A 26,893-nucleotide genomic window follows, 5' to 3' on the forward strand; every position below is an offset into this window, starting at 1 on the left:
TGGGCCCAGAAGGTCAAAACTGTGGTGGGCTGTGATCATCCCACTGCACTCCAGCCTGGGCGACAGAGTGAGACTCCAACTCAATAAATAAATAAGTAAATAAATAACAAAAAAGAAATCACTTACTTATATTAGGTGCTAGGGATATAGTTATTGACAAAGCAAACAAGGTTTTTGTCCTCAGAAAGCTTAAAATCTAATAAGGGAGATAGATTTTGTTAAGAGTCATTCAAATAAATACTTAGAAACTATAATAAATGATATGACTAAAAATTATACTATAGAATGATTTGAAAAAGAATAATGGGGAGACATAATTCAAATGAAGGAGAGTCACAGAGGACACTTCTATAAGGAGTTGCCCTTTAAACTAAGACCTAAAAGGATAAAGAGGAGTTAGCAATCTAAAGGTATTGTGTATGGAGGGTGAGGCGCTTTAGGTGGGAGAGAAGATAGTGACCAAAGCATGTGTGACATGTGTGACAGCCCCAAAAACCAAAGCTGAAAAATGGGAAAGTCAAGTAGAGGAAAAGATTAAAGTTATTGGAGGTAGAGAGGTAAAAGATTTGAGGGGACATTAATTGTCAGTTTTCTCCCTGGAGAAAATATTTTGAAGAAGCAAGTAAATATGAACAAAGAAGGGAAATTTTAAAAAGAAAGAGAATGGGAGACAGAAAACAGATTCAATGTGGAAGAAGTAGCATACTGTCTACATCAGGATTCTGGGAGGAAATGAGGGAAGGTGACGCTTTGGTTGGAGCAATTGAATATTATTGGCTGGTGAAGCCCACATGGAAGGACTTTTGTTCGTTTGTTTAAAAAATTACAAAAGCAATAATTACTCTTTAAGAATTCAAACAAGACAGCCACCCCACTCCTGAAATAAAGTACTGTAAATGGTTTTTAGTGGTGAGGATGAAGATTAGATATGCAAAATCAAGTGGAAATATGAGGCAATTACACAGAGAAGTCGGACTAATAGTTTTATTTCAGGCTAAATTGTCTGCATTTTCCCTTGAGATCACTTCATCCATCATAACATCAGCTATTTGAGAAAAAAACAACAGATTTCTATCATGTAATCAGACAGACCCACTGCAATTTCCTGATTCCTAAAAGGTAAACTTCATAAAAGCAGGGATTTTTGTTAATCCTCTGATTAGCAGATTGCAAAGTCCATGAGAATAAGAATTTCTGTCTGGCCCACTCACTGCTTTATCACAGCAACTGATACATAAATGTTGAATGAATAAATATATCTAGACTATGAAGACAAAACCACTGTGAATTTAGAGTGAAACATAAAAGGTGGGGGAAAAAAAAGAGGCTGGGCACGGTGGCTCATACCCATAATCTCAGCACTTTGGGAGGCTGAGGCGGGAGAATCACTTGAGCCCAGGAGTTCGAGACCAGCCTGGGTGACCAGAGTAAGACCCTCTCTCTCAAAAAAAAAAAAAAAAAAAAAAGTAAAGGAAAAAAGTAAGGGAGAGAGGAAAATGGCAATACTTTAGATTCTGGTGTTCACTCTTGATCCTCTCCCATACCACACACCCAATCAAGAAACAAATTCTGTCAAATCAACTCCTTAAATAGCTCTTCATCTTCACACTTTCTGTTCCAGTGTAATAGTCTCCTAACTGATCTCTGTCTTCACTCTTACCTATGTATATTCTATTTTCCATGCTTTTGTCAGTGTCATATGAAAATATCACAGAGACTGAGAAGATTCTACTAACATAAGAAGAAAGCATGAACTTTCTAGGGCACACAAAGCCCTTCATAACCTGGGATGGCATGAGTTCAGGCAGTACAGCCAAGTTGTTAAGAATACAGACTTGCCGGGCTCAGTGGCTCAGCCTGTAATCCCGCGCCTTTGGGAGGCTGAGGCGAGTGGATTGCCTGACCCGCGGGTTCGAGACCTGCTTGGGCAACTTGGTGAGACCTTATCTCTACAATAAATCAAAAAATCAGCTGGGCGTGGTAGCACATGCCTGTAATTCCGGCTACTCGGAAGGCTGAGGCGGAAGGATTGCCGGAGCCCAGCAGGTCAAGGCTGCGGTGGCCGGGAGCGGCCACTGCACTCCAGTCTGGGTGACAGAGTGAGACTCCAACCCAAAAAAAAAAGAAAAAAAAGAATGCAGACTTTGTGAAGATGTAGGCTGGAAAGTGAGCTATGCTACTTATAAACTTTATGGCCTTGTGCAAATCACTTAATTCTTTGACTCTCAGTTTCCCTCTTTTTTCTTTTATTATTTTGAGCTGGATCCTCACTCTGTCACTCAGGCTGGAGTGCAGTGACACACTCATAGCCACCCCAGTGTCAACCCACAGGGCTCTGGTGATTTTTCTACCTCAGCCTTCCAAGTAGTCGGAGCTACAGGCACGTTCTACCACACCTGGTTAATTTTTTGATTTATTGTAGAGACAAGGTCTCGTCAAGTTGCCCGGTCTGGTCTCGAACCCACGGGCTCAGGCAAGCCACTCGCCTTGGCCTCCCAAAGTGCTGAGGTTACAGGCTGAGCCACTGAGCTCGGCCTATTTTTTATTTTTTAAGGGACAAGGTCTTGCTCTGTCACCCAGGCTGGAGTGCTATGGTCTGATCATAGCTCACTACAGCCTCAAACTTCTGGGTTCAAGTGATCCTCCTACCTCCGCCTCTCAAAATTCTGGAATTACACGTGTCATCCATCATGCCCAGCCTCTGACTCTCAGTTTCTTATTTCTTAATGTATAAAACAGGATGCTAACCATACTAACTCATGTTTGTTGTGTGGATTAAATGAATAAATACATGTATAACATTTTGCTCAGTGGCTGACACACAATAAGCATTCAGCATTATTTCCTATTGACTACAATGATGTTTCTTTCTTATGTGTTAAGCACCAGTCATTTTTACATTTTCTAAAGGAACCATGCTTTTCATGCCATAATACGCTCAAAAATCTTGTTTTCTCTTTTAGAATGTACTTCTTATTTCCTTAACAGCATTCTACTACTCCAGGATTCATCCCAACTGTCTTTGCTCTTTGACAGACTTCATCTATTTCTGCAGGAAAAATGGACTATTTCCTCCCTTGTGCTATTACTGAATCTTACACATGGCTCTAACAGTCACTTATATTCTATGGAAGCTATTTCTAGACAACTCTGCTTCTTCTCTTAGAATGCAAGCTCCTAGAGGGCAAGTATTGTCACTTGTTCATTTGCATTTCCAGCATCTCATACAGTGTTGATATAGGGCACATGGAAATAACTATATAGTATGGAGTCAGGCTTTCTGGCTTCTTCTGACCCTGATCTTTTTCACTTACGAGGTGTGTGACCTAGAGCAGCTTATTTGACATTCTAAATCTTAGCTTCATTTTCTGTGCAAAGGAGATAATATATCTACCTAACACATAGGATTGTTGTGAAGAAAAATGGGATAATCTACACAGAAGCATTTAAAAATGTTAATTGCTATTATTATCATTTCGTTTTCAGGACATATTGTATTTTTCATGTCTAGAAATTCCATTTAGATCTTCTTTTAAGTATATCTTCCACTTATCTTCTAATCATATTTGTGTTTTCCTTTATATACTTGAGCATACTTATATGATAAACTAACTGTTTTAAGGTCCTTATTAGTTAATTCCATCATTTCTATCATTCCTGGGTCTGTGTTTCTATTGATTCATTTTTCTCCAGCCTGTGAATCATATTTTCCTGCTTCTTTTTAAGGTCTGGTAATTTTGAAATGGATGTCAGATTTTGAGAATTTTTCATTGTTGAGTGCTGGATTTTGTTGAATTCCTTTAAATAATATTGAATTTTGTTCTGGCCCACAGAACTTACTTGCAGATCAGCTTAATCCTTTTTGCTTTTAAGCTGTTGAGACTCTATCCAATGTCTTGTGTATTTTGAGGTCTCTCTACTCTAGAGAGTAGAAGTGTGAACTAACCCTAATCCTGTGTATACTCCACAAATTGTTTGGCCTACTGTTTCTGGTGGTTCTTTTTCCAACCCACACATGTACAGACTTTATAGCCAAAGATTTGCATACCCCTTTGCAGCTCTCTGGAGCTCACCGAACAACTCCCTCCTCTCTTGTATTCTGGCCTGCAAATGCTGGCCACTTCAGCCTCCCTAAACTCCAATCTCTGCCTCCTCAACTCAGTAAGACTGTCAAGCTCTTTGACGATTTCCATTTGCTTGGAAACTGCCTCTCAGGGCCCACGGTTCCCATTGCCTATTGCCCAATGTTTGAAAACTGTTGTTTTAGACACTTTGATTTTGCAGCAAGAGGACAATTCCCTTAGTAGGTCCTTCTTCAAGTAGAAGAGGAAGTACCTATCACTATTTTCTTAAATGAAAAAATACACACACACACACACACACACACACACATATACACATTCAATATTCTAATTGAAAATAATTTTAATTGAAAATAAACTGTGAGCCGGGCTTGGTGGCTCAGCCTGTAATCCTGTAGTTCCGGCTACTTGGGAGGCTGAGGTGAGTGGAATGCCTGAGCCCGTGGGTTTGAGACCTGCCTGGGCAACTTAGTGAGACTTCATCTCTACAATAAATTAAAAAAAATTAGCCGGGCGTGGTAGCGCATGCCTGTAGTTCCAGCTACTTGGAAGGCTGAGGCGGAAGGATCACCGGAGCCCAGCAGGTCGAGGCTGTGGTGGCTGGGAGCTGCCACTGCACTCCAGTCTGGGCAACAGAGTGAGACTCCAACTCAAAAAAAAAAAAGAAAATAAACTGTGGGCAAATGCTCTTTTGAGCCACTATCCCAAAACAGAAGTAAAGATTTACTTCAAGGGGATATCAAACTTTGTAGGATTTAGAAAATTCAAATTAATCTTTCTACATGGAAAAAAATTACCAAAGTGAGAAGTGGAATTTAAAAATTTTTTTACATTTCAATATGCCTTTTTGCTTCAAGAGTCTAAAATCACCTAGATAGCAAGAAGTTCGCTGTACTCTTCATGAGATTACCTAAAATTCAGACATAAAAATTTAGCATCATTTAGTACTTAGTCATGCAGAAATGACATTACATCTCTGTAGTTGCTAAAAACTGGAATAAAATGTTTCTTGTCTAAAGGAATTAGGTTCTTAGTTTTCTCCATATGCCTTCATTTTTAGATTTTTTTATTTTTTGAGTTGAAGTCTCACTCTATCACCCAGACTGGAGTGCAGTGGCATGCTCCTGGCCACCACAGCCTTGACCTGCTGGGTGCTGGCGATCCCTCCGCCTCAGCCTTCCAAGTAGCCGGAACTACAGGCATGTGCTATCACACCTGGCTAGTTTTTTTATTTATCGTAGAGACAAGGTCTCACCAAATTGCCTGGTGGGTCTCGAACCTTTAGATATGTTATGTTGAAACTCTCTGCTCTTCTTTTGCTACCACTTTCCAGAAGAGCCAGTTTCCTCTTGATAATGCTAAAATATACACATGATGATCTAAGGAAGTTATCTGTAGAACAATATAGTAGCAGCTCCAGTGAGTAGGTACTTGGCATTGTAATTGAAAAAAAGGGGCTTGATAAATCCTTTCCTTTGGAACATTGCCTCCAAGAGTTTTCACTCATTCTGGATTAAAATTGGAATTGACACATTCTGGGATGGAAAGATGTTCTGAAATCTCCTGGAAAAAACTGAGACTATATGAAACTGATTTAACCAAGATTTGAGGATCACCTAGACACAATGTTGTATTTAATAAAATCAGAGACTGTCTGACTAAGAAGCATAACAATAAACATCCAGCACAAAATCTAGGTCTTGTTTATGGCACAAGGAGAAACGGAGAATTTGGAGCTGCTTCCTCTTAGCAGCTGGATGAATCACTGGCAGCTGCTATTAGAAAGATAAAGAAACCCACATCTGCTAAGAGTCTAAATGCTGTATGAATCCCTTGTGATAGTAAATTCTTGAAGAGGCCCTACTTCCAAATCAGGGGGGGAAATTGAGGCTATTTGAAGGCTGTTTTCCATAGTTATCTCCATATGTTATCACAGGAACCAGCTCTGGCTGTCCACACCATTATTCAATATGCAGTTGACCCTTGAACAACACAGGTTTGAATTGTGCAGGTCCATTTATATGTGGACTTCTTCCCCCAACAAAATGCAGATTGAAAATACATATTCACGAGACGCGAAACCCATGTATATGGAGGACCAACTTTTCATATACATGAGTTCTGCAGGGCCAGCTGCAGGCCATGAGTATGCATGAATTTTAGTATAAGCTGGGGTGCTGGAACCAATCCTTCGTATATATAGAGGGATTACTGCAATAGGTGGTATACAATATATATTTGCTGACTAAATAAGCAACTGGAAAAAACAGGATCTGATAAAATAGTTCTAACTTCACTTAAACACTCACAGCGTCCTGTTTTGGTTATGTAGAGACTAATGGGATAGTTTTTCTGAGCTAGTTCACTTAAAATTGAGATCACATTGGATTTTGCCTATTAGTACATGTATTCCGTAAGGAAATGGTGCTCTCCTCAGTACACTAAATACTTCTTGCATAATGCTGTAATACAGATGGATGATCTCTAGAGCGTCATGTCAAAGAAGCAGTGATTAAAGTCAAAATAGTAGAAACTGAACGTTAGCACATCAGTAAATCTGGGCTCTCTCTCCAGCTTTGTGGAATCATTCTGCAAGTTCATTATTTATAAAATGGACACAATACCACCTATCTTACCTATTTCTTAGGGTACTTGAAATGATATGATACTGGGTAGAAAGAGTTTTTTTAAATGTTCAGTAGTTATATATAAAATAGCAGTATTAGAGCAGGGTGGGGGATCTTATACTCAAAGCATGGAGTACCAGTGTCAGGCACATAGAAGGACTACCAGAAATATGTGTTGAATGAATGAAGTAATTTAGGTCTTTCTCTTCTTTAAGTTAGGATCACTATAGAAACTGTCTTAAAGGCATTCAATACTTATATGCAAAAACACAAATATGAAGGTGGAAATAAGAACAGCCCTTGAAAACAGATGTGAAAGAAAGTTTTGATGTATGGTCAAGTGTGATAGCTCACACCTGTAATTCCAGCACTTTGGGAGGCTGAGGTAAGAGGATTACTTGAACCCAGAAGTTCAAGACCAGCCTGGGAAACATAGTGAGAATTCATTTCTACAAAAAAAAATAACAATTAGTCAGGCGTGATGGCATGCACCTGTAGTCCCAGCGACTCAGGAGGCTGAAGTGGAAGGATTCCTGAACCTAGAAGGTTGAGGCTGCGGTGAGCCATAATCGTGTCACTGCACACCAGTCTGGATGACAAAGTGAGATACCAACTGAAAAAAAAAGTTTTGATGTAGAGATTCTAAATCTGAAATTTTTGGAGCAATATAATCTATTTTAATACTCTGTATATAAGAATCTAGTGTCATTTCTAAACAGACACTCCCAATGGGGGTGTTTTCACCCTTTGCTTTACCAAGATAAAGTCTCAATAAAGACATTTTCAGTGTCTTTCTTAATATTTTCCTTGTAATATAATTATGAAATGCCAAACCAAATATAAAAATGATTCAAATCATTTTTAAAAGTGTTCAAATATAAAAATGATTTGCGTGCTAACTTCAGCAGCACATATACTAAAATTGGAACGATACAGAGAAGGTTAATTAGCAGGGCTCCTGCGCAAGGATGACATGCAAACTTGTGAAGCGTTCCATATTTTCAAAGGGAACACTTCTACACTGTTGGTGGGAGCATAAACCGGTACAGCCTCTGTGGAAAACAGTATGGTGATTCCTAAAAGATCTAAAAATCGACTTTCCATACGACCCTGCAATCCCCCTACTGGGAATGTACCCAGAAGAAGTCAAATCACTCTATAAAAAAGATACCTGCACATGTATGTTTATCACAGCATTGTTCACAGTAGCAAGGACATGGAACCAACCATGCTGCCCATCAAAAGAGGACTGAATAAAAAAGTGTGGTACATATACACGATGGAATATTATGCAGCCATAAAGAAAAACAAAACCACAAACTTCACAGCAACCTAGATGCTATGATCTTTCACAGAAACAAAGAACTGAGTATCACATGTTCTCACTCATAAGCAGACCTTGAACAATTATCATAATGCTCTAAGAAAAGGATTGGCAGTGGCGGGAAACTGCTGGGAGTGGGGCAGGGAAGCAAGATCGGCAGTAGTGGGAATCTGCCTGGGGAAGGGAGGGCACACCTCATCAACAAGGGTATCTGCATAATGAACATTCATATACCTAACCCTGAATTGTACCCCACATCTTTTTTTTTTTTTTTTTTTTAGTTGGAGTCTCACTCTGTCACCCAGACTGGAGTGCAGTGGCATGCTCCCAGCCCCGCCCCCCCCCCCACAGACACACACACACATAAACCAAAAACATACTGCATTATTCACAATAACCAAAAGGTGGAAGCAACCCTAGTACCAATCAATGGAGGGATGGATAAACAGAATGTGATATACATGCAATAGAATCCTATTTGCTCAAAAAGGAAGAAAATTCTCACAAGTGCTATGATACAGATGAACCTTGAGGGCATTATGCTAAATGAAATAAGCCAATCACAAAAAGACAAATATTATATGATTCCACTTATATGAGGTACCTAGAGTAGAGACTTCATAGAGACGAAAAGTAGAGTGGTGGTTTCTAGGGGATGACAGGAGGAGGGAATGAATGGAGAGTTAATGTTTAATGGATATAGAGTTTCAATTTGAGAAGATGGAAAAGTTCTGAAGATAAAGAGTGGTGATGGTTGTGGAACAATATGATCACAATTTTATGTAGTGTATATTTTACTACAATTAACAAACAGTATATTTCTCCCCAAGATCTATTGCCCCTCTAATATTCTTACCAGTTGCCTGTGCCAGAAACCTGAAAATTATCACTGGTCTTCTCACTCACCTTATATAGCACCAAATCCTGTGGTTCTATCTCTGAAAGTGTGCTTAAGAAACTGCCTTAGTTTGGCTCTTATCTCTCACTCAATTACTGCAAGCCTTCTCCATTCCCTACCTCTAGTCTAGACCATCTTCCACACTGCCATTTGAATAATCTTTCCAGAACTCCCAGTTATCATCACACCACTCTCCTATCTAAAAGCCTTCAAGTACTATCCACAAAATAAAATCCATCAACTTTTTGATGGCAAAAAAAAAGGTCTTTCAGGAGCTCTTTCATTCCTTTACAGGCTCATCTCCTCAACCTCCTTCACAAACTCTAATCATTCAGATCTTCTGTTTGTTGAATGTTCTGGGTTCATTCATGTTTCAGCATACGCTCTGCCTGGAATGCCATTCTCTCCTTCATCCTTCCAGCTTAGACCCAATAGTCAGTTTTAGGAGAACCTCCTCTAATCTACTTTTCTCTCCCTTCTCCAAAAAGAGCATCTCCATCCCACCTCCAGTTCAGGAGTTTCTTTCTTTGTATTCACATTCCTTCTTATATTTACTACATATTTTAATATTTGCCAAGAGCAGGGGCTCTGCAGCTAGACTGGGGATAAATCCATGCCCAGGGTTGCTACATAACCTTGCCAAGTTACTCTCTGATCCTTGGTTTCATTAGTTACAAAATGGGGGTTATAGTATCTACTACCCAGTGCTGTTACAAAGATTATTTGGGTTACACATGTAAAGTGCTCAGAGCTACACTTGGTTCTTAATAGGTATCATTAAGGATGGTGGTGGTGGTAGTAATAATATCTCTGACATAAGATAGACAACTCTCCAAATGTAAGGTATTCCAAAAGCCTTAAATAGCATGCATTCAAATAGTATTTATAGGAAAAATGAAGTTTGAAAGAAAGAAAGAAAGGCAAAAAAAAAAAAGGATTTGGAATTTGGGAAGACTTACCCCCATTTTTGCCCACAGTTCGGAAGCATCTCCAGAAAGCCCGTAAAAATGAAACTCGATTGTGGGGGGTGGCTTGAATGAAGCTGAATTCTCGAAAGAGAATGTGAGTTCCCTGGCATACGCTGTTAAAACTGTAAAGAGAAAAATCAAGAAATCATCATTAGGTAGAGTCCAGAATCAGAATCAGAATCTGGAATCAGAATGAAAGACTGATACCAGAGAGAACTACTGCCCAAAAGGGGGGAATTTATTTTTTCCTTAAAAAAAAAAAAGGAGAGTCTCTTCATATAACTATAGCTCTCTGAAGATGTGGAGACCAATTCCTTTGCGTGCCTCCCACCTTCCACATGTACACACTGGGGAAGCTCTCATCCCTCAGGAGAGTATCTCACATAGAGAACAATGTTGCCGTCTTTAACTGGATGACATTGGTACTCATATCTTTCTGGAGAATACTTCTCCCTTTACTCCATTTGAAATTATGTTTCCTTAAAGATATCCTTTCTGTACTTTCCCTGACCTATACCAGCTGTCATAAAGATGATATGGCTTATGGGGACATAACTGGATTGTCTGTTCCAGTTTGGGAGTGGTGTTGTATATCTCCCTGACAATAACCCCAGAGACAAATTCCATGTGCCAAAGGATATAAAGCTTCCAAACAGAACACTGAAGGCAAATAAGAAGAACAAGGGTAGAGTGGCCCCCAAACGAGAATATGAAGCAAAGCCCCAGGGCCCGAGTGAGTCACTGCTTCAGCTGGGCCAGAGAAGGGAAAACATACACTCCATTGCCTTTGAGTTCTCCTGCCAATGAAATAAAGGCTGTGGAGCCTAGTGTAATCTAAAAATGGAAATTCCACTGGAGAATAAATAGGCAATTATCCAGTAATCATTCCTACCAGAGCAGACTTCAGGTTCCAGAAGAACTCCTAAATTCCCTGACAAGTAAATCATGAGTGGAAAACATGTTAATCTTTGTGGAGAAACAGACATTAAATTGAAGATGGCAAGCAACAGAGAGAACTATGGTAATTCCAAATGCCAATTTTCATCTGGTGACCATTTAAAGGGGAAAAACATTCCGAATCTCTGAACTTTGCAGGAAAAACATTCAGGAGCCATGTATTCCATTTCCTGTCTCCCAGACCAACTTCAGGGAACATGTTTAACCTGTCTTTAATATAGAGTATGTTATCATTTAGGATAAAATTAGTTTCTTCCTGTTAATAGTAACAGTACTATGTTAAAAGTGAATTATATACTCATCTTTCCTCATGGAAAACTAGCAAAGAAATCTACTTCTAAGACACTATGAGGAAATATGAGGACATCATTGGCAAAAAATTAGAAGAGAGGTTTTTACAAAGCAATGAAAGTGTTAACCTAACAATGCACTGCTGTTGTCTTGAGCAAAAAAAAAAAATGAAAAATACAGAAAATGATCTGTTACAGGTACATGCAGTAGGCTACATTTCCAGCAAATGAAGTTGAAATGATAACGATGCAGCCTAAATTTATGAAGCTATCAGTAAAGAATTAGCCCAAAGTGTGCTTCATACTTTAAGGGGAAAGGGTTGGTGTCTAGGTCATGGTCTTGTGAAATTATACCTTTGGTTCAGCTTTTAGGACCATCTCAAATGTCACATTTTGTGTCAAGTCTTTTCCTGATTCAGTCTTCCATGCCCAATTTCCATCATATCCCACTTGTAACTCTCTAATGGTGCTCACAGCTTGCTGCCCTGTTTTGAAGTTCCTGGACTTCTTTCTCCTACTGGACTGCAAGTTTGATGGAAGAAGAATCTAGGGTTGTACTCATTTTTGTCTCTGCTACATTACCTAACACACAGGCAACTCCATAAATGTTTGTGGTAGATGATTTAGAAAGATAAGAAAGAGTAAGTAAGTAATACCAGGTAGAACATATCTTTGCAGGTAGCCACACTGGAAAAACTAAGAGTCTATATTTTATATGTTTTTTAAAAGTCCAGGTTTTTGGTCTGATATTTGTATTGTAACATTATAATACCAGCTTTGTTTTTATTAGTGTTTTCCTGTTTTTAAATAAAAAAGTTGACGATTTTATTTTTACATTTCACAGTACAAATGACAACTGTACTTTTTCCTCTCCAAAACTATTCTCTGATAGGAAGGGGAGCAAGTCTTTCTTACATGCTATTAAGAAAACACTCAGTCACCATGATCTACTGGTGAAGTATAACAAGCACTATAAAATTGATGAGTCCTCCCCCATCCTTATTTGTCTGATCGAGTCATTCCAGGCCGAGTGGGCACCACCATAGGACTGGCAGGAGGTTTCATCAGTGGAGGCCCAGGCATCATTGGCATGTGGCCTCCAATGGGTGGCCTATTTCCAGGAGCAGGTCCCACTGGCATCATGCCAGGAGGAGGAGGGCCCATCATTGGCATCATGGGAGGGCCCCCCATATGGGGTGCTGGCATCATACCAGGGTGAGGAGAACCCAGAAGACTAGGTGGAGGTGGGATCATCGCCCCTGCAGGAGGTGGAGCAGAGAATGGAGTAGGAGGTATCTTTTCTTGTTGAAATGCAGCAGTTGTTTTGACAATGAGGCTCTGAGTCTGCTCTTCCATCCATTTCTGATAGTAGTCTTTCACATTCTCTTTGTGTTTCCTGCCACTGCAGTGTGTCTTTCTCACAGATGGAGAGTCATGGGTGAGGTATGTATTGCAGCAGTCACAATAAAGCTTAGGCATGTTGCTGTGCTGGCCGATGACCACTCCGCTCCACCCGTCGTATCTTTTTCTAGGCCTTTAATTGAAACCTTTCTAGGTCATTTTGTTTTAGGTACGTCTCTCTCTTTTTTTTTTTTTGAGTTGGAGTCTCACTCTGTCACCCAGACTGGAGTGCAGTGGCCGCTCCCGGCCACCACAGCCTCGACCTGCTGGGCTCCGGCGATCCTTCCGCCTCAGCCTTCCAAGTAGCCGGAATTACAGGCATGCGCTACTACGCCCGGCTGATTTTTTTATTTATTGTAGAGATGAGGTCTCGCTGCCCAGGAGGGTCTCAAACCCGCGGGCACAGGCAATCCACTCACAGGTACGTCTCTTATAAGAGATTTTGTTTCTCTACCAACCTTACAGTCTCTGTATGTTCATGAGTGACTTTTTAGTGTGTCAGATTAATTTCTAATATCTTATTTTATCTTTCCCAGGAACCATTCTTTGTCTTTTTCCCTTCTTTTCTTGCTTTCTATTGTGCTAGCAAAGTTTTTAAGTTAAGCTGGGCTTGGTGGCTCAGCCTGTAACCCCGCTCCTTTGGGAGGCTGAGGTGAATGGATTGCCTGAGCCTGCGGGTTTGAGACCCGCCTGGGCAACTTGGCAAGACCTCATTTCTACAATAAATCAAAAATGAGCCGGGCGTGGTAGCGCGCGCCTGTAGTTCCAGCTACTTGGAAGGCAGTGGTGGAAGGATCGCCAGAGCCCAGCAGGTTGAGGCTGCGGTGGCCAGGAGCGGCCACTGCACTCCAGTCTGGGCGACAGAGTGAGACTCCAACTCAAAATAAATAAATAAATAAATAATAAAATAAAATAAAAACCTTTTAAGCTGGGCTCGGTGGCTCAGCCTGTAATCCCGTGCCTTGGAAGGCTGAGGTGAGTGGATTGCTTGAGCCCGTGGGTTCGAGACCTGCCTGGGTAACTTGGTGAGACCTCATCTCTACAATAAATCAAAAAATTAGCCGGGCATGGTAGCGCGCGTCTGCAATTTCAGCTACTTGGAAGGCCAAGGCGGAAGGATCGCTGGAGCCCAGCAGGTCGAGGCTGCGGTGGCCAGGAGCGGCCACTGCACTCCAGTCTGGGCAACAGAGTGAGACTCCAACTCAAAAAAAAAAAACTTTTAAAAATGTGTAAAATATATATAATTATCATTTTAAACATTTATAAATGTACAATTCAGTGGCATTATGTATGGTCACAATGCTGTGTAACCATCAATACTATCTATATATCCAAAATTTTTGCATCATTCCCAACAAAAACCCTATAATCATTAAACAATAACACACCTTTTTGTCTTCTTCCCAGGCCCTGGTAACCTCTATTCTACTTTCTGCCTCTATAAATTTGTCTATTCTAAGTACCTCATATAAATGGAATCATATAATATCCATCTTTCAGGCTTCTTACACTAAGAATAATGTTTTCAAGGTTCACAAATGTCATAGCATATATCAAAATTTCTTTTTCTTCTTTTTTTTGAGTTGGAGACTCTGTCACTCAGGCTTGAACACAGTGGCACAATCACAACCACCTCAGCCTCAACCTGCTGGGCTCAGACCATCCTTCTGCCTCAGCCTTCCAAGTAGCTGGGACTACAAGTGTGCGTTACCCCACCCAGCTCATTTTTTCATGCATTGTAGAGACGAGGTCTTGCGATGTTGCCCATGCTGGTCTCGAACACCTTGGCTCAGGCAATCCTCTTGCTTTAGTCTCCCAAAGTGCTGGGATTATAGGCACGAGCCACTATGCCTGGCCAAAATTTATTTTCTTTTTAAAGATGAATAATAGTCCATCTATGTCTATACCACATTTATGGACACTTGGGTTACTTCCATATTTTGGCTATTGTGAATAATGCTATGATTGGTGTACAAGTATCTGTTTCAGTACCTGCTTTCAATTCTTTTTAGATATATACCTAGGAGTACAATTGCTGGATCATATGGTAGTTCTATGTTTAACCTTTGAGAAACCACTAAACTGTTTTCTAGAGTAGCTGCACTGTTTTATAACCCTCAAAGGTACATGAGGGTTCCAATTTCTCTGTATCCTCACTGCACATGTTATTTTCCTTTTTTAAAAAGTAGCAAATCTAGAAGGTATGAGGTGGTATCATGTTGTTTTAATTTGCATTTCCAGATGACTAAGTCCTTTGCCCATTTTTGTGTTGTTTGTTTTATTGTTGTTGAATTGTAGGAGTTCTTTATATATTCTGGATATTCCTTATCAGATGTAGGATTTGCAAATATTTTCTTCTATTTCTGACTTTTCACTTTCATGATAGTACTCTTTAATGCACAGAAGTTCTTAATTTTGATGAAGTCTAATTTATTTCTATTTTTTGTTCCTTGTTCTTTTGATGTCATATCCATGAAATCATTGCCAAATCCAATGTCATGAAGATTTCTCCCTATGTTTTCTTCTAAGAGTTTTATAGTTTCAGCTTTTAAGTTTAGGTCTTTGATCCACTTCGAGTTAATTTTTTTATAAGGTGTCAGGTCAGGATCCAATTTCATTCTCTGGCACGTGGCTATCCCATTTTCCCAGCATTATTTGTTGAAAAGACTGTCCTTTCCCAATTGAATCATACCCTCACAGGAAATCAATTGACCATACATGTGAGGATTTACTTCTAGGGTCCCTAATCTATTCCAGTGGTCTATATGCTTGTCCTTAGACCAGGAGCATACTGCTCTAATTACTGTGGCTTTACTGCAAGTTTTGTGGTTGGGAAGTTTGACTTCTTCAACTCTGTATTCTTCTTTTTCAAGATTATCCTGGCTATTCAGGGCCCATGCAATTCCATATGAATCTGATCATTTGTTTCTCCACATCTGTAAAAAAGGCTATTGGAATTTTGATAGGAATTGTGTTGAATCCGTAGATTGCTTTAGGCAGTACCGAATCTTAAAAGTGTTACATCATTCTATCCATGTACACGGGATGTCCTTCCATTTATTTGGAGCTTCTTTAATTTCATCTAGCAGTGTTTTGAAGTTTTTCATATGCAAGTCTATCACCTCTTCAAGTTAGATTTATTCCTAAGTACTTAACTCTTTTGGATGCTCCTTTAAATTGAATTGCTTTCTTAATTTCCTTTCAGATTGTTCATGGCTGACATATAGAAACAACTAATTTCTGTGTGTTGATCTTGTACCCTGCAACTTTACTAAATTCATTTATTAGCTCCAAAAGGTTTGCAGTGGATTCTTTGGGATTTTCTATACATAAGATCATGTCACTTGTGGATATAGTTTTACTTTTTACTTTCCAGTTTGGATGTCTTATATTTCTTTCGACATTTTTTTCTTTTTTAAAATTAACTTCCATAGCTACAAGACAATATACCTTTTTCCTTTTCCTTTTAATTGATTATTGTTATTTTTCAGAGACAAGGTCTCACTGTGTCACTCAGTCTGGAGTATAGGGACTTGATCATAGCTCTCTGTAGTCTTGAACTCCTGGCCTCAAGCAATCTTTCCACCTCAGTTTCTCAAGTAGCTGGTACTACAGGCATGCAAGACCACACCCAACTAGTCTTTTCTTTTCTGTTTGTTTGTTTGTGTCTGGGTCCCACTCTGAGTGAGATCATGCAGCAGCATGATCATGATGGTTACAGCTGGCCAGAATCTTGACCTCCTGGGTTCAGGTGATTCTTTCACTTCAGCATCCTGAATAGCTGGGACTACAGGCATGTGCCACCACACCCAGCTAATTTTTTTATTTTTTGTAGAGATGAGGTTTTGCTATGTTGCCCAGGCTGGTCTTGAACTCAGGCAATCCACCTATCTTGACCTCCCACAGTACTGGGATTACAGGCGTGAGCCACCACACCTGACCATCTTTTCTTTTTTTGTAGAGACATGGTCTCACTATGTTGCTCAGGCTGGACCTTTCTAAATGTAAAGATTACTTACTACTTAAAAAAATCAATAGTTAATTAAGTTTACCAATATACCAAATTGATATTCATGCTCGCTACTGTTTCTTGCATTGTGCTCCTTTCCTTTTGGTTCAATTACTTTCTTGCTAAAGTACATTCTATAAGAAAAGTCCACAGTCACTTATCTGAAATCCTTGGGACCTCTCTCCTTAGAAATTTACATTTTTTTTTTTTTTTTTTTGAGTTGGAGTCTCACTCTGTCACCCAGACTGGAGTGCAGTGGCCGCTCCCAGCCACCGCAGCCTCGACCTGCTGGGCTCCGGCGATCCTTCTGCCTCAGCCTTCCGAGTAGCCGGAATTACAGGCGCGCGCTACCACTCCCGGCTGATTTTTTTAATTTATTGTAGAGATGAGGTCTCGCTGCCCAGGCGGGTCTCGAACCCGCGGGCTCAGGCAATCCACTCACCTCAGTCTCCCAAAGGCACAGGATTACAGGCTGAGCCACCAAGCCCAGTTGGAATTTACAATTTTTAAAAAATTTTATAAAGGCAATATATTGCACAATTCAGATGGAATATGATATCTCAAGCAGGGCTGAGATAGCACCCCATGGAGCCAGAGTATTACAATTTCCACAGTGAAATGTATAAATATCCACAGTAAGCAGGATAAAGACAAAAATAGTCTCATAAACTAGTTCAGGTCAAGTTTGCCCCTAAATGAGTTCGCTGAAAACTTACCAAAGGACAACTTTAGATTTTCAAAGTTTTTTTTGAATTCTGAATTGTGAATTTCTTAATAGTCATAAACCTGTAGTTATTGCACAAAAGCCTGTGAGTGACAAATGCTCTGTTTTCACCTGCCTTTATTTTACTTCTGGAGCGAAGTTTACCTTGGTGGAGAATTCTGGGTTGCCACTAATCTTCCCTTGGCACTTTAAAGATGCCACTCCCTTGCGATCTCACAGCTATCACTAATACCAAGAAGACTGTTGTCAAACTCCCATTATTCCTCTGGAGTTAAGCATTCTTATCATTTGTATAAGCAATTTTCTTCATTATTAAAGCAGATTCTAAATGTGTCTACCACGTAGGTGTGTTTTTATTTATCTTGCTCAACATTTTAAACCGACTTCTGATCTTTGTCAGTTCCGGAAAATTCTCAGCCAATATCTTTTGAAATATTGTTCCTTTGCCATTCCTTCTATCATGTTCTTCTGTCTCCTATTAGATACACACTGTAGCTTCTCAATGTCTCTTACCGTCTGCAAAGTTTTATCTCTTTATCTTTGTGCTACACTTATCATTATATTTTAAACTATTCATTATCTGTCCCATTATGTCTGACCTAGAGCTTACTCTGTCTATTGGGTTTTTACATTTCAGTAACTTTCATTTCCAGCACTTTCAATTGGTCCGTTAAGGAATATGCCAGGTTTTTGTTTCATTGTGCCTGCTTTTATTCTCAACTTTTTGTTCTTTTTAAATAACTCCCATTCTTTTCTTTATCTCCCTGAGGACCCTAAAAATTATTTCAAAGTTGAATTCATTTAAAATAGTTCAATTAGTCTTACTTTCTCTGGAGTAAATGTATGTTTATTGGGTTTATTGGCTGTCTTTCTCAACATCAGTTTTTCTCATATATTTTGGAACTTCAGTGTACAGGCTCATCTTAAGTAGGTGGTTATCACTCTCTCTTGAGGACAGGTGATCCTTCTGCCTCTGCCTTCTCAGTAGCATTAAGTTCCTGTAGCATACTTCTGGTCACAAAAACATCACTAAACTTCCAAATAAAGACAAAAGCACTTAATGCATTGTGTTTTTTGTTGTTGTGAGTCAGGGTCTCACTTTGTTGGCCAGGCTGGAGTGCAGTGGCACAATCATGGCTTACCACAGCCTCGACCTCCTGGGCACAGGCAATCTTTCTCCCTCAGTTTCCCAAGTAACTGGGACTATGTACATGCCACCACACCCAGCTACTTTTTTTTTTTTTTTTGTAGCGACAAGGTCTTGCTATGTTGCCCAGGCTGGTCTCAAACTCCACGGCTCGAGCAATCCTCCTGCCTTGGCCTCCCAAAGTGATTGCACAAGAGGATTGTCTGAGCCCAGGGGTTCAAGACCAGCCTGGGCAAGATGGTAAGACCTTGTCTCTACAATAAATAAAAAAATTAGCCGGGTGTAATAGCGCGCACCTGTAGCTCCAGCTACTTAGAAGGCAGAGGCAGAAGGATCGCCTGAGCCTAGCAGGTCAAGGCTGCGGTGGCCAGGAGTGTGCCACTGCACTCCAACCTGGGTGACAGAGTGAGACTCCAACTCACAATAAAAAAGAGGTATTCATGACAACTGAAGGCAATGTTTGATCTTGGATTCTCTTTTGCTGTAAAGGGGGCATTATTGGGACAGTTGTTAATATCTTTTTTTTAATGGGGGTCAGAGTTTCACTCTGTCACCCAGGCTGGAGTGTAGTGGCATGCTCATGGCTACCACAGCCTCGACCTGCTGTGCTCAGGCAATCCACCTCAGTCTTCCAAGTCACTGGAACCACAGACATGTGCCCCTGGCTAATTTTTATTGTAGAGACAAAGTCTTGCTAAGTTGCCTGGGCTGATCTCAAACCCCAGGGCTCAGGCAATCCTCTCGCCTACACCTCCCAAAGTGCTGGGATTACAGGTGTGAGCCACTGTGCCCAGCTCCAAAACACTGCTAATATTAAACATTAAAATAAATATGAGTTATACATACATTTAGGAAAGATTAATAAAAACAAGTAAGATAATTATTTACCTAATGATTCCAGTTCAGGGTTGCAGGCAGCCAGAGCCCATCCTGATAGCTCAGGGCACAAGGTGGGAACCACTCTGAACAGGATACATCCCATAGCAGAGTACATTCACACACTCACCCACATTCGCTCTGACGGGGTCATTTAGACACATCTAATGAGCACATCTTTGAGAGACCGAAATATCCAGAGACTTACACAGACATGGGGAGAACATGCAAACTCCACGCAGACAGTGACCCTGGCAAGGAATTCCTTTTTTTTTTTTTTTTTTTATCACCAAAGTTATGAGGTTTCAAGATGGTGGCAGGGGTGGCTGGGTAGGCACTGAGGTGGAGGAGTTTCGGATGCACCCACGTGGAGCCACTGGAGCCTGTGCTTGGCAACATCACCATGTAGCACAGCCTTAAGTGGATCTTCATGGGGGGAAGGGTGGTGTGAGCAAGAATACTTGCAGCCTGGCAGTCCAGCTATACAAGGGACATGAGTGTGTTCTGATCACCGCCATAGACCCAGCCCACAGTTCCTCAGATGCTTTTTGACCAGAAGTTCTCAAAGGTGGCTACTGAGGTCAAAGGTTATGACAACTGTGATGCTATGGAGATTGATCCCAGCCAGGGTGAGGCAGAGCTGTCCAATGAGTTCTTTGAGGACAACATGCTGAGCATAAGAAGATGACACAAGAGGCCATGAGCCCCTTCCTCAGCACCAATGAGGCCGTGAGCTACCCAGAGATCATGAAGCTGGGGAAGGGCGTGAACTTCTCATTGGTGGTGTCTGACACAGTGCTTGTGGGTCACACGCGGAGGGTGCTCAATTTCCTCACCATCGTTTAATGTGGCCTGTACTCATGCAGATCAAGAACCAGATCAGCCCCTTCATCTCAGAGACATGCCACATCCTGGGCCTGGGGGATGTGAGCACAGACCAGCTGGCCTCCAAGCTGAATGAGGCACTACCCATCTTCTGTTCCATCAGCAAACAGTTGATGAACCCTGAGCAGATGACCTGCATCATCTGCATATGCATTGCTGAGTTCTGTCCCTGTACAGAACAGAGTGGTTGACCCAAGTGCTGGCCAAGTACAAGATTGACATGCACAGCATCATCGCTGACCCTGAGAAACCTTGCAAGATGTATGAGGCCCAACACAAGATCCAGGCCAAGTATGCGGGCCAGATGGAGGACTTGTATGAAAACTTCCTCATTGTGAAGCTGCCTCTATTTCCCTATGAGGTCCAGGGGACAGACAAGTTCACACCTTTTCAGCCTTCCTCCTGGAACCTTATAACCTCCCCAGCACTCAGTAGTATGGCTGCCAGTCCCAGCTGCTGCCATTTCACACCCATCCTCCACCCTCCCCAGGCTCCAGGGCAGAGTTTACACAAAGCAACCTCACAGTATAGGAGGAGACACTTAGGGGTCAGAAGGTAGGGAGGGGGTCTATTTCCCCGATGGGGATGAGGGGGTTGTAGTTGCTCCCACCTCTCCCTGCCTCTTGCTCTTAAACATAAATGGGCTATAATGAAAATGCTGTTGGATGAAACAGTTATTCGAGGACTTGCTGTACAGGTTACTTTGTAGAATATACTTCAATTTGAGTTATACAATAAGGAAAAGCATCCTTTCTTATTTATTTATTTATATTACAAAAGTGATGCTGAGCTCTCCTCAGTGCATCGCATCACGAGGCACTTGCCGTTGATTAATCTAGTTACTGGTGATAACTTTGATTATATGCTAAAGCAGCATCTGCTGGGCTTTTCCACTGTAAAGTTACCATTTGTGATGAATAAGTTTCTTATAAGGAGATATTTTGAGGCTGTGGAAATATATTGTTACTTTTTAAAATTTCATTCATGAATGTCAGCATCTACTAATAATTTTTGCCAGAAGCTATAACAATTATGAAGTTTTTGCCAAATGGCGATCTTTTTCTAATAGCATCATTTAATTGACATTTTTAAGTTGATCTTCTACAATAAGGAAAAGCATCCCTTATTTATTATTAATTAATTAATTGTAAATTCATGAATTCTTACTTTATTCAATAGGTTATAATTCTTTATTATTATTAGCTTGTAGATTCAATTGATGTCAGATTTGGCCATGGAAGCCCTTTAGGTTCACTTCTGTGTCCTTTTGACATGTCCACATAATTCTATGACGTCTTTCCTTTTTGATAGAATAAGATGTTCTAGAATCATCTTGTTCTTTCCCTGTCGCACCCTGGAACCAGTCATCTCTCCAAGAAACCCAGTTGTTCTTACTAAAGAATAGTGTTTAGAAACTAAGGCCTAGGTAAGAGCCATGTGTGGCATTGCTTCTAGTCTCTCAGAATACAGGGTTAAGAAACAGGCTGGGCTCAGCGGCTCAGCCTGTCATCCCAGCACTTTGGGAGGACAAGGTGAGTAGATTGCCTGAGCCCACGGGTTTGAGACCAGCCCAGGCAACTTGGCAAGACCTTGTCTCTACAATACATCAAAAATTAGCAGGGCATGGTAGTACACGCCTGTAGTTCCGGCTACTTTGAAAGCTGAGGTGGAAGGATCGCCGAAGCCCAGCAGGCTGACGCTGGCCATGGGCATGCCACTGCACTCCAGCTTGGGTGACAGAGTGAGACTCCGACTCAAAAAAATAAAAGAAAAAGAAAAAGAAACAGATGAAGGTTTATATATATACATGCTACATGTGCACACACACATCTATATTCATTTCTAAATATCTAGTTATATACATATATTAAAACTCATGAGTTAACACAGACTCAATCCCAACTCAACAATACAGGTTCCAGCCGGGCTCGGTGGCTCAGCCTGTAATCCCGTGCCTTTGGGAGGCTGAGGTGAATGGATTGCCTGAGCCCACGGGTTCAAGACCCGCCTGGGCAGCGAGACCTCATCTCTACAATAAATCAAAAAAAATCAGCCGGGTGTGGTAGCACATGCCTGTAATTCCGGCTACTCGGAAGGCTGAGGCGGGAGGATCGTGGATCCCAGCAGGTCGAGGCTGCGGTGGCCAGGAGCGGCCACTGCACTCCAGTCTGGGCGACAGAGTGAGACTCCAACTCAAAAAAAAAAAACCAAAAAAACCCCAAAACAATACAGGTTCCTTTTTCCCAAAGTGAGAAAATCTGGCTCCTATTATCAATAATATATATACTTATTTGCTTAATCCTAAAATGTACTGAAATGGTTAACCCAACCTTTTGTGAAAAAGAAGCCTACTAATTAGAGTTTAATACTTACTTACAGCTGTTTTTAGCCTGAAGGCAAATAGTTCAAACACTGTGTTCCAGAGTTCCTTAGGTTGAAGTTGGTTTCCCCAAACCCCTTCAGTATGGATATGCTATTTGTTTGAAATACAATTTGCTTCATTTGTTTCTGTTTGTATTCAATTTTAGGGCCCCCATAAATTTGTGGTTATATGTATTTTTATTACTTCTGTCAATGAGACACAAACACAGTTCCAAAAGTAATACATACACAAAAAGTACTTTCGGATAAGTAACATTTCTCCCCACCTCACTTTTATCTTTTCACTCTGTTTCACTAGCCCTTATATGTAATGAATCTCACTGGTCTCTGCTTTATTTTTTCTGTGTGTATTGTATTTTTTTCTCGCATGAGCAGACATAGGTATATACAGTTGATCTTTGTATAACATTTGCATAGATCCACTTATATAGAGACTTTTTTCAATAAATATATTAGAAAATTTACAGGGGATTTGCAACCATTTGAAAAAACTCACAGACCAACCATGTAGTCTAGAAATATTGACAGATTAAGAAAAAGTTAAGTATGCCATGAATGCATAAAAATATGTAGATACTAATCTATTTTACCATTTGCTACCATAAAATATACACAAATCTATTGTAAAAGTTAAAATTTATCAAAACTTACACATACACAGACCATACACAGCACCACTTACAGTTGAGAGAAATGTAAGCAAATATAAAGATGCAATATTAAATTAAAACTGCATAAAATTAATTGTACTACCATAATAATTTCAGAACGGGCATGATGGCTCACCAGTGTAATCCTAGCACTTTGGGAGGCTGAGGAGGGCAGATTGCTTGAACCCAGTAGTTGGATACCAGCCTAGGCAACATGGCAAAACCTCGTGTCTACAAAAAAATTTTAAAAATTAGCTGGGTGGGGTGGCACGCTCCTGAAGTTCCAATTACTGGAGATGCTGAGGTGGAAGGATCACTGAGCTCAAGAGGTTGAGGCTGCCATGAGCTGTCATCACTGTGAGCATGCCACTATACTCCAGCCTAGGTAATAGAGTGATTATTATTATTATTTCACAGCCACTTCCTGTTGCTATTGAAGTGAGCTCAAGTGTTACAAGTATCTACTTAAAATGCCAAGTGATGGTAATCATCTACGCATGAGCAGTTTATCTCTCTAGTAAATTTTGTATTGTGGTAAAAAGTGGTATTTTGTGGTTCTTACATATTTTTCATCATGAGTAGTGCAATACTGTGAACCTTGAATAACACCACGGGACCCATACGAAGAGTCACTAGTGATGCTGGAAGTGCTCCCAAGAAGCAGAGAAAAGTCATTAAATTACAAGAAAAAGTTGAATTGCTTGATTTGTACCATAGACTAAGGTCTGCAGCTGTAGTTTCTCACCATTTCAAGAGAAATCTATCTAGTGTTAAGAACGACTGTAAAAAAATAAAAGTTGTGAAGCAGTTGCTGCAGTTATGCCAGCAGGTGTGAAAACATTGTGCTTTTTGTGAAATACTATTTTTATCTTGTCTTAAAAATGTAGCTTTTGGCTGGGGTTGGTGGCTCATGCCTGTAATCCTGGCATTTTGGGAGGCTGAGGTTGGAAGATTGTTTGAACCCAGGAGTTCAACACTAGCCTCAGCAATATAGCAAAACCTCAGTGCTACCAAAAAAAAAAATTTTTTTTTTTAAATTAGCTGGATTTGATGACATATGGTTCCCAGCTACTTGGGAGGCTGAGGTAGAAGGATCGCCTGAGCCCAGGAGGTCAAGGCTGCAATGAGCCATGATCATGCCTCTGGACTCCAGCCTGGGTGATAGAGTGAGACCTCCAACTCAAAAATAAACAAACAAACAAATAAATAAATGAAAACACAGCTTTTATGTGAGTGCAGTATTGCTATAAGAAAGACTTACTTATATCTCTAGTATGATTCAAGAAAAAGCAAAATTATTACATGACAGTTTAAACCAAAAGGAAGACGAAGGACTTAAAGTTAGAGAATTTAATGCCAGAATGATTGACAATTCTAGAGAAAGTTTTGGCTTAAAAATTGTCAAGATAACAGGAGAAGCAGCTTCTGTTACAAACAGACAAGTTCCCAGATACCATTAAGAAAACCATTGAGGCAGGGCACCGTGGCTCATGCCAGTAATCCCAACACTTTGGGAGACAGAGGTAGGAGGATTGCCCGTGAGTTTGAGACCAGTCTGGGCAACACAGAGAGATCTCGACTCTACAAAAAAAAATTTTTTTTTGCCTGAGCCCGCGGGTTCGAGATCCGCCTGGGCAACTTGGCGAGACCTCATTTCTACAATAAATCAAAAATCAGTCGGGCGTGGTAGTGCGTGCCTGTAGTTCCAACTACTTGGAAGGCTGAGGCGGAAGGAGTGCTGGAGCCCAGCAGGTCGAGGCTGCAGTGGCCGGGAGCGGCCACTGCACTCCAGTCTGGGTGACAGAGTGAGACTCTAACTCAGAAAAAAAAAATTTTTTTTTAATTAGCTGGGCATGGTAATGTTTGCTTGTAGCCCCAGCTACTTGGAAGGCGGAAGGATCGCTTGAGCCCCAGGAAGTTGAGGCTCTGGTGAGCCATGATCGTGCCACTGTACTCCAGCCTGGGCCACAGAAGGCAATGCTAACACAAACAAACAAACAAAAAAGAAAAGAAAACCATTGAGAACAAAGGATATTTGCCTGAGCAGATTTTAAATTCAGATGAAAGTTCCCCATTCTGGAAAAAAAAGTCACAAAGAACATTTATTAGTAAGGATTCAGAGAAGCAAGCTCTAAGATAGGGTAAATGCAGTCAGGTTTATGATAGGACTGTCCTAATCTATAAAGATGCTAACCCCTGAGCCTTGAAGGGAAAAGATAAACACTAGCTGCCAGTTTGGGTTGTACAAGAAGATGTGGACAAGAATCTTTTTTCTGGATTGGTTTCACTGATGTTTTGTCCCTGAAGTCAGGAAATACCTTGCCAGTAATGGGCTGCCTTTTAAAGTTCTTTTGAATTGGACAATGCCCCTGGCCACCCAGAACCCCACGAGTACAACACCAAAGGTATCAAAGTGACTTACTTGCCCTCAAACACAATGTGTCTAATTCAGCCTCTAGATCAGTCTGTCTTAAGGACCTTTAAGGCTCATTACACATGGCACTCTATTGGAAAGGGTTGTCAACACTTTGGAAGAGAACATTGATAGACAGAACATCAAGGAAGTCTGGAAGGATTTCACTGTTGAAGATGACATGGTTGTTATAGGAAAAGCCATGAAAGCCATCAAGCCTGAAACAATAAATTCCTGCTGGAGAAAACTGGGTCCAGATGTTGTGCGTGACTTCACAGGATTTACGACACAGTCAATCAAGGAAATCATGAAAGAGATTGTGGATATGGAAAAAAAAAAAGGCAGGGGTGGTGGAAAAGGGTTTCAAGATATGGATCTTGGAGAAATTCGAAGGCTAAAAGACACCACACCAGAGGAATTAACAGAAGACCACTTGATAGAGATGAGAGCTTCTGAACCAATGCCAGAAAAAAAGAAAGCCATGGAAGAGGAAGAAGAGACAGAAAAACAGTGCCAGGAAACAAAATGACATTAGACAATCTGGCAGAAGAGTTATAATTATTCAAGGCTGTGACTTCTTTTACGGTATGAACCCATCAGTGACATAGGCACTGAAACTAAAGCAAATGGTGAAAGAAGAATTGGTACTGAATAGAAACATTTTTAGAGAAACAAAAAAGCAAAAAGATTCGACAGAAATTATGATGCATTTCCGTAAAGCTGTACCAAATATGCCTGCCTCTTCTGCTTCCCCTTCAACCTCCTCCACCTCTTCTGCCTCTGACCAGCCCCTCCTCTTCCTCTTCAGCCTACTCAGTGTGAAGATAAGAATAAAGACCTTTATGATAATCCACTTCCACTTAATGAACAATAAATACATTTTCTTTTCCTTGTAATTTTCTTAATAAATTTTATTTTCTCTAGCTTACTTTATTGTAAGAATGAAGTATATAATATAGACAACATATAAAATATGTGTTAATTGACGATTTTTTGAAAGGTTTCTGGACAACAGTAGGCTATTAGTAGTTAAGCTTTGGGGAGTCAAAAAGTTATACATGAGCCAGGCTCGGTGGTTCAGCCTGTAATCCCGCACCTTTGGGAGGCTGAGGTGAGTGGATTGCCTGAGTCCGCAGGTTCGAGACCCGCCTGGGCAGCGAGACCTCATCTTTACAATAAATAAAAAAATCAGCTGGGCGTGGTAGCGCATGCCTGTAATTCCGGCTACTTGGAAGGCTGAGGCGGAAGGATCACCAGAGC

At 40.7% G+C, this 26,893-nt stretch overlaps 1 protein-coding gene and 1 pseudogene across 4 annotated transcripts in view; both read right to left on the reverse strand.

The window, feature by feature from the left end:
• The window catches only part of CUNH11orf49 (chromosome unknown C11orf49 homolog), a 227,722-nt gene that overhangs the window by 104,142 nt on the left and 96,687 nt on the right, over nt 1-26,893 (reverse strand). For 2 of the 3 annotated variants that reach the window (XM_008058838.2, XM_021712761.1), the window contains one exon: nt 9,891-10,021. The exons of the other annotated variant lie outside the window; for it this stretch is intronic. In XM_008058838.2, coding sequence (XP_008057029.1) covers nt 9,891-10,021 — 131 coding nt within the window. The remainder of the gene's footprint in view (nt 1-9,890; nt 10,022-26,893) is intronic. 3 annotated transcript variants of the gene reach the window in all.
• LOC103261212 lies at nt 12,025-12,634 on the reverse strand (annotated as a pseudogene). Its single transcript, XR_002482009.1, has one exon. The product of XR_002482009.1 is annotated as a U1 small nuclear ribonucleoprotein C pseudogene (transcript).

The sequence above is a fragment of the Carlito syrichta genome, unplaced genomic scaffold, assembly GCF_000164805.1.
Source record: "Carlito syrichta isolate Samal-C Ts95f unplaced genomic scaffold, Tarsius_syrichta-2.0.1 Scaffold303640, whole genome shotgun sequence".
Taxonomy (NCBI): Eukaryota; Metazoa; Chordata; class Mammalia; order Primates; family Tarsiidae; genus Carlito; species Carlito syrichta.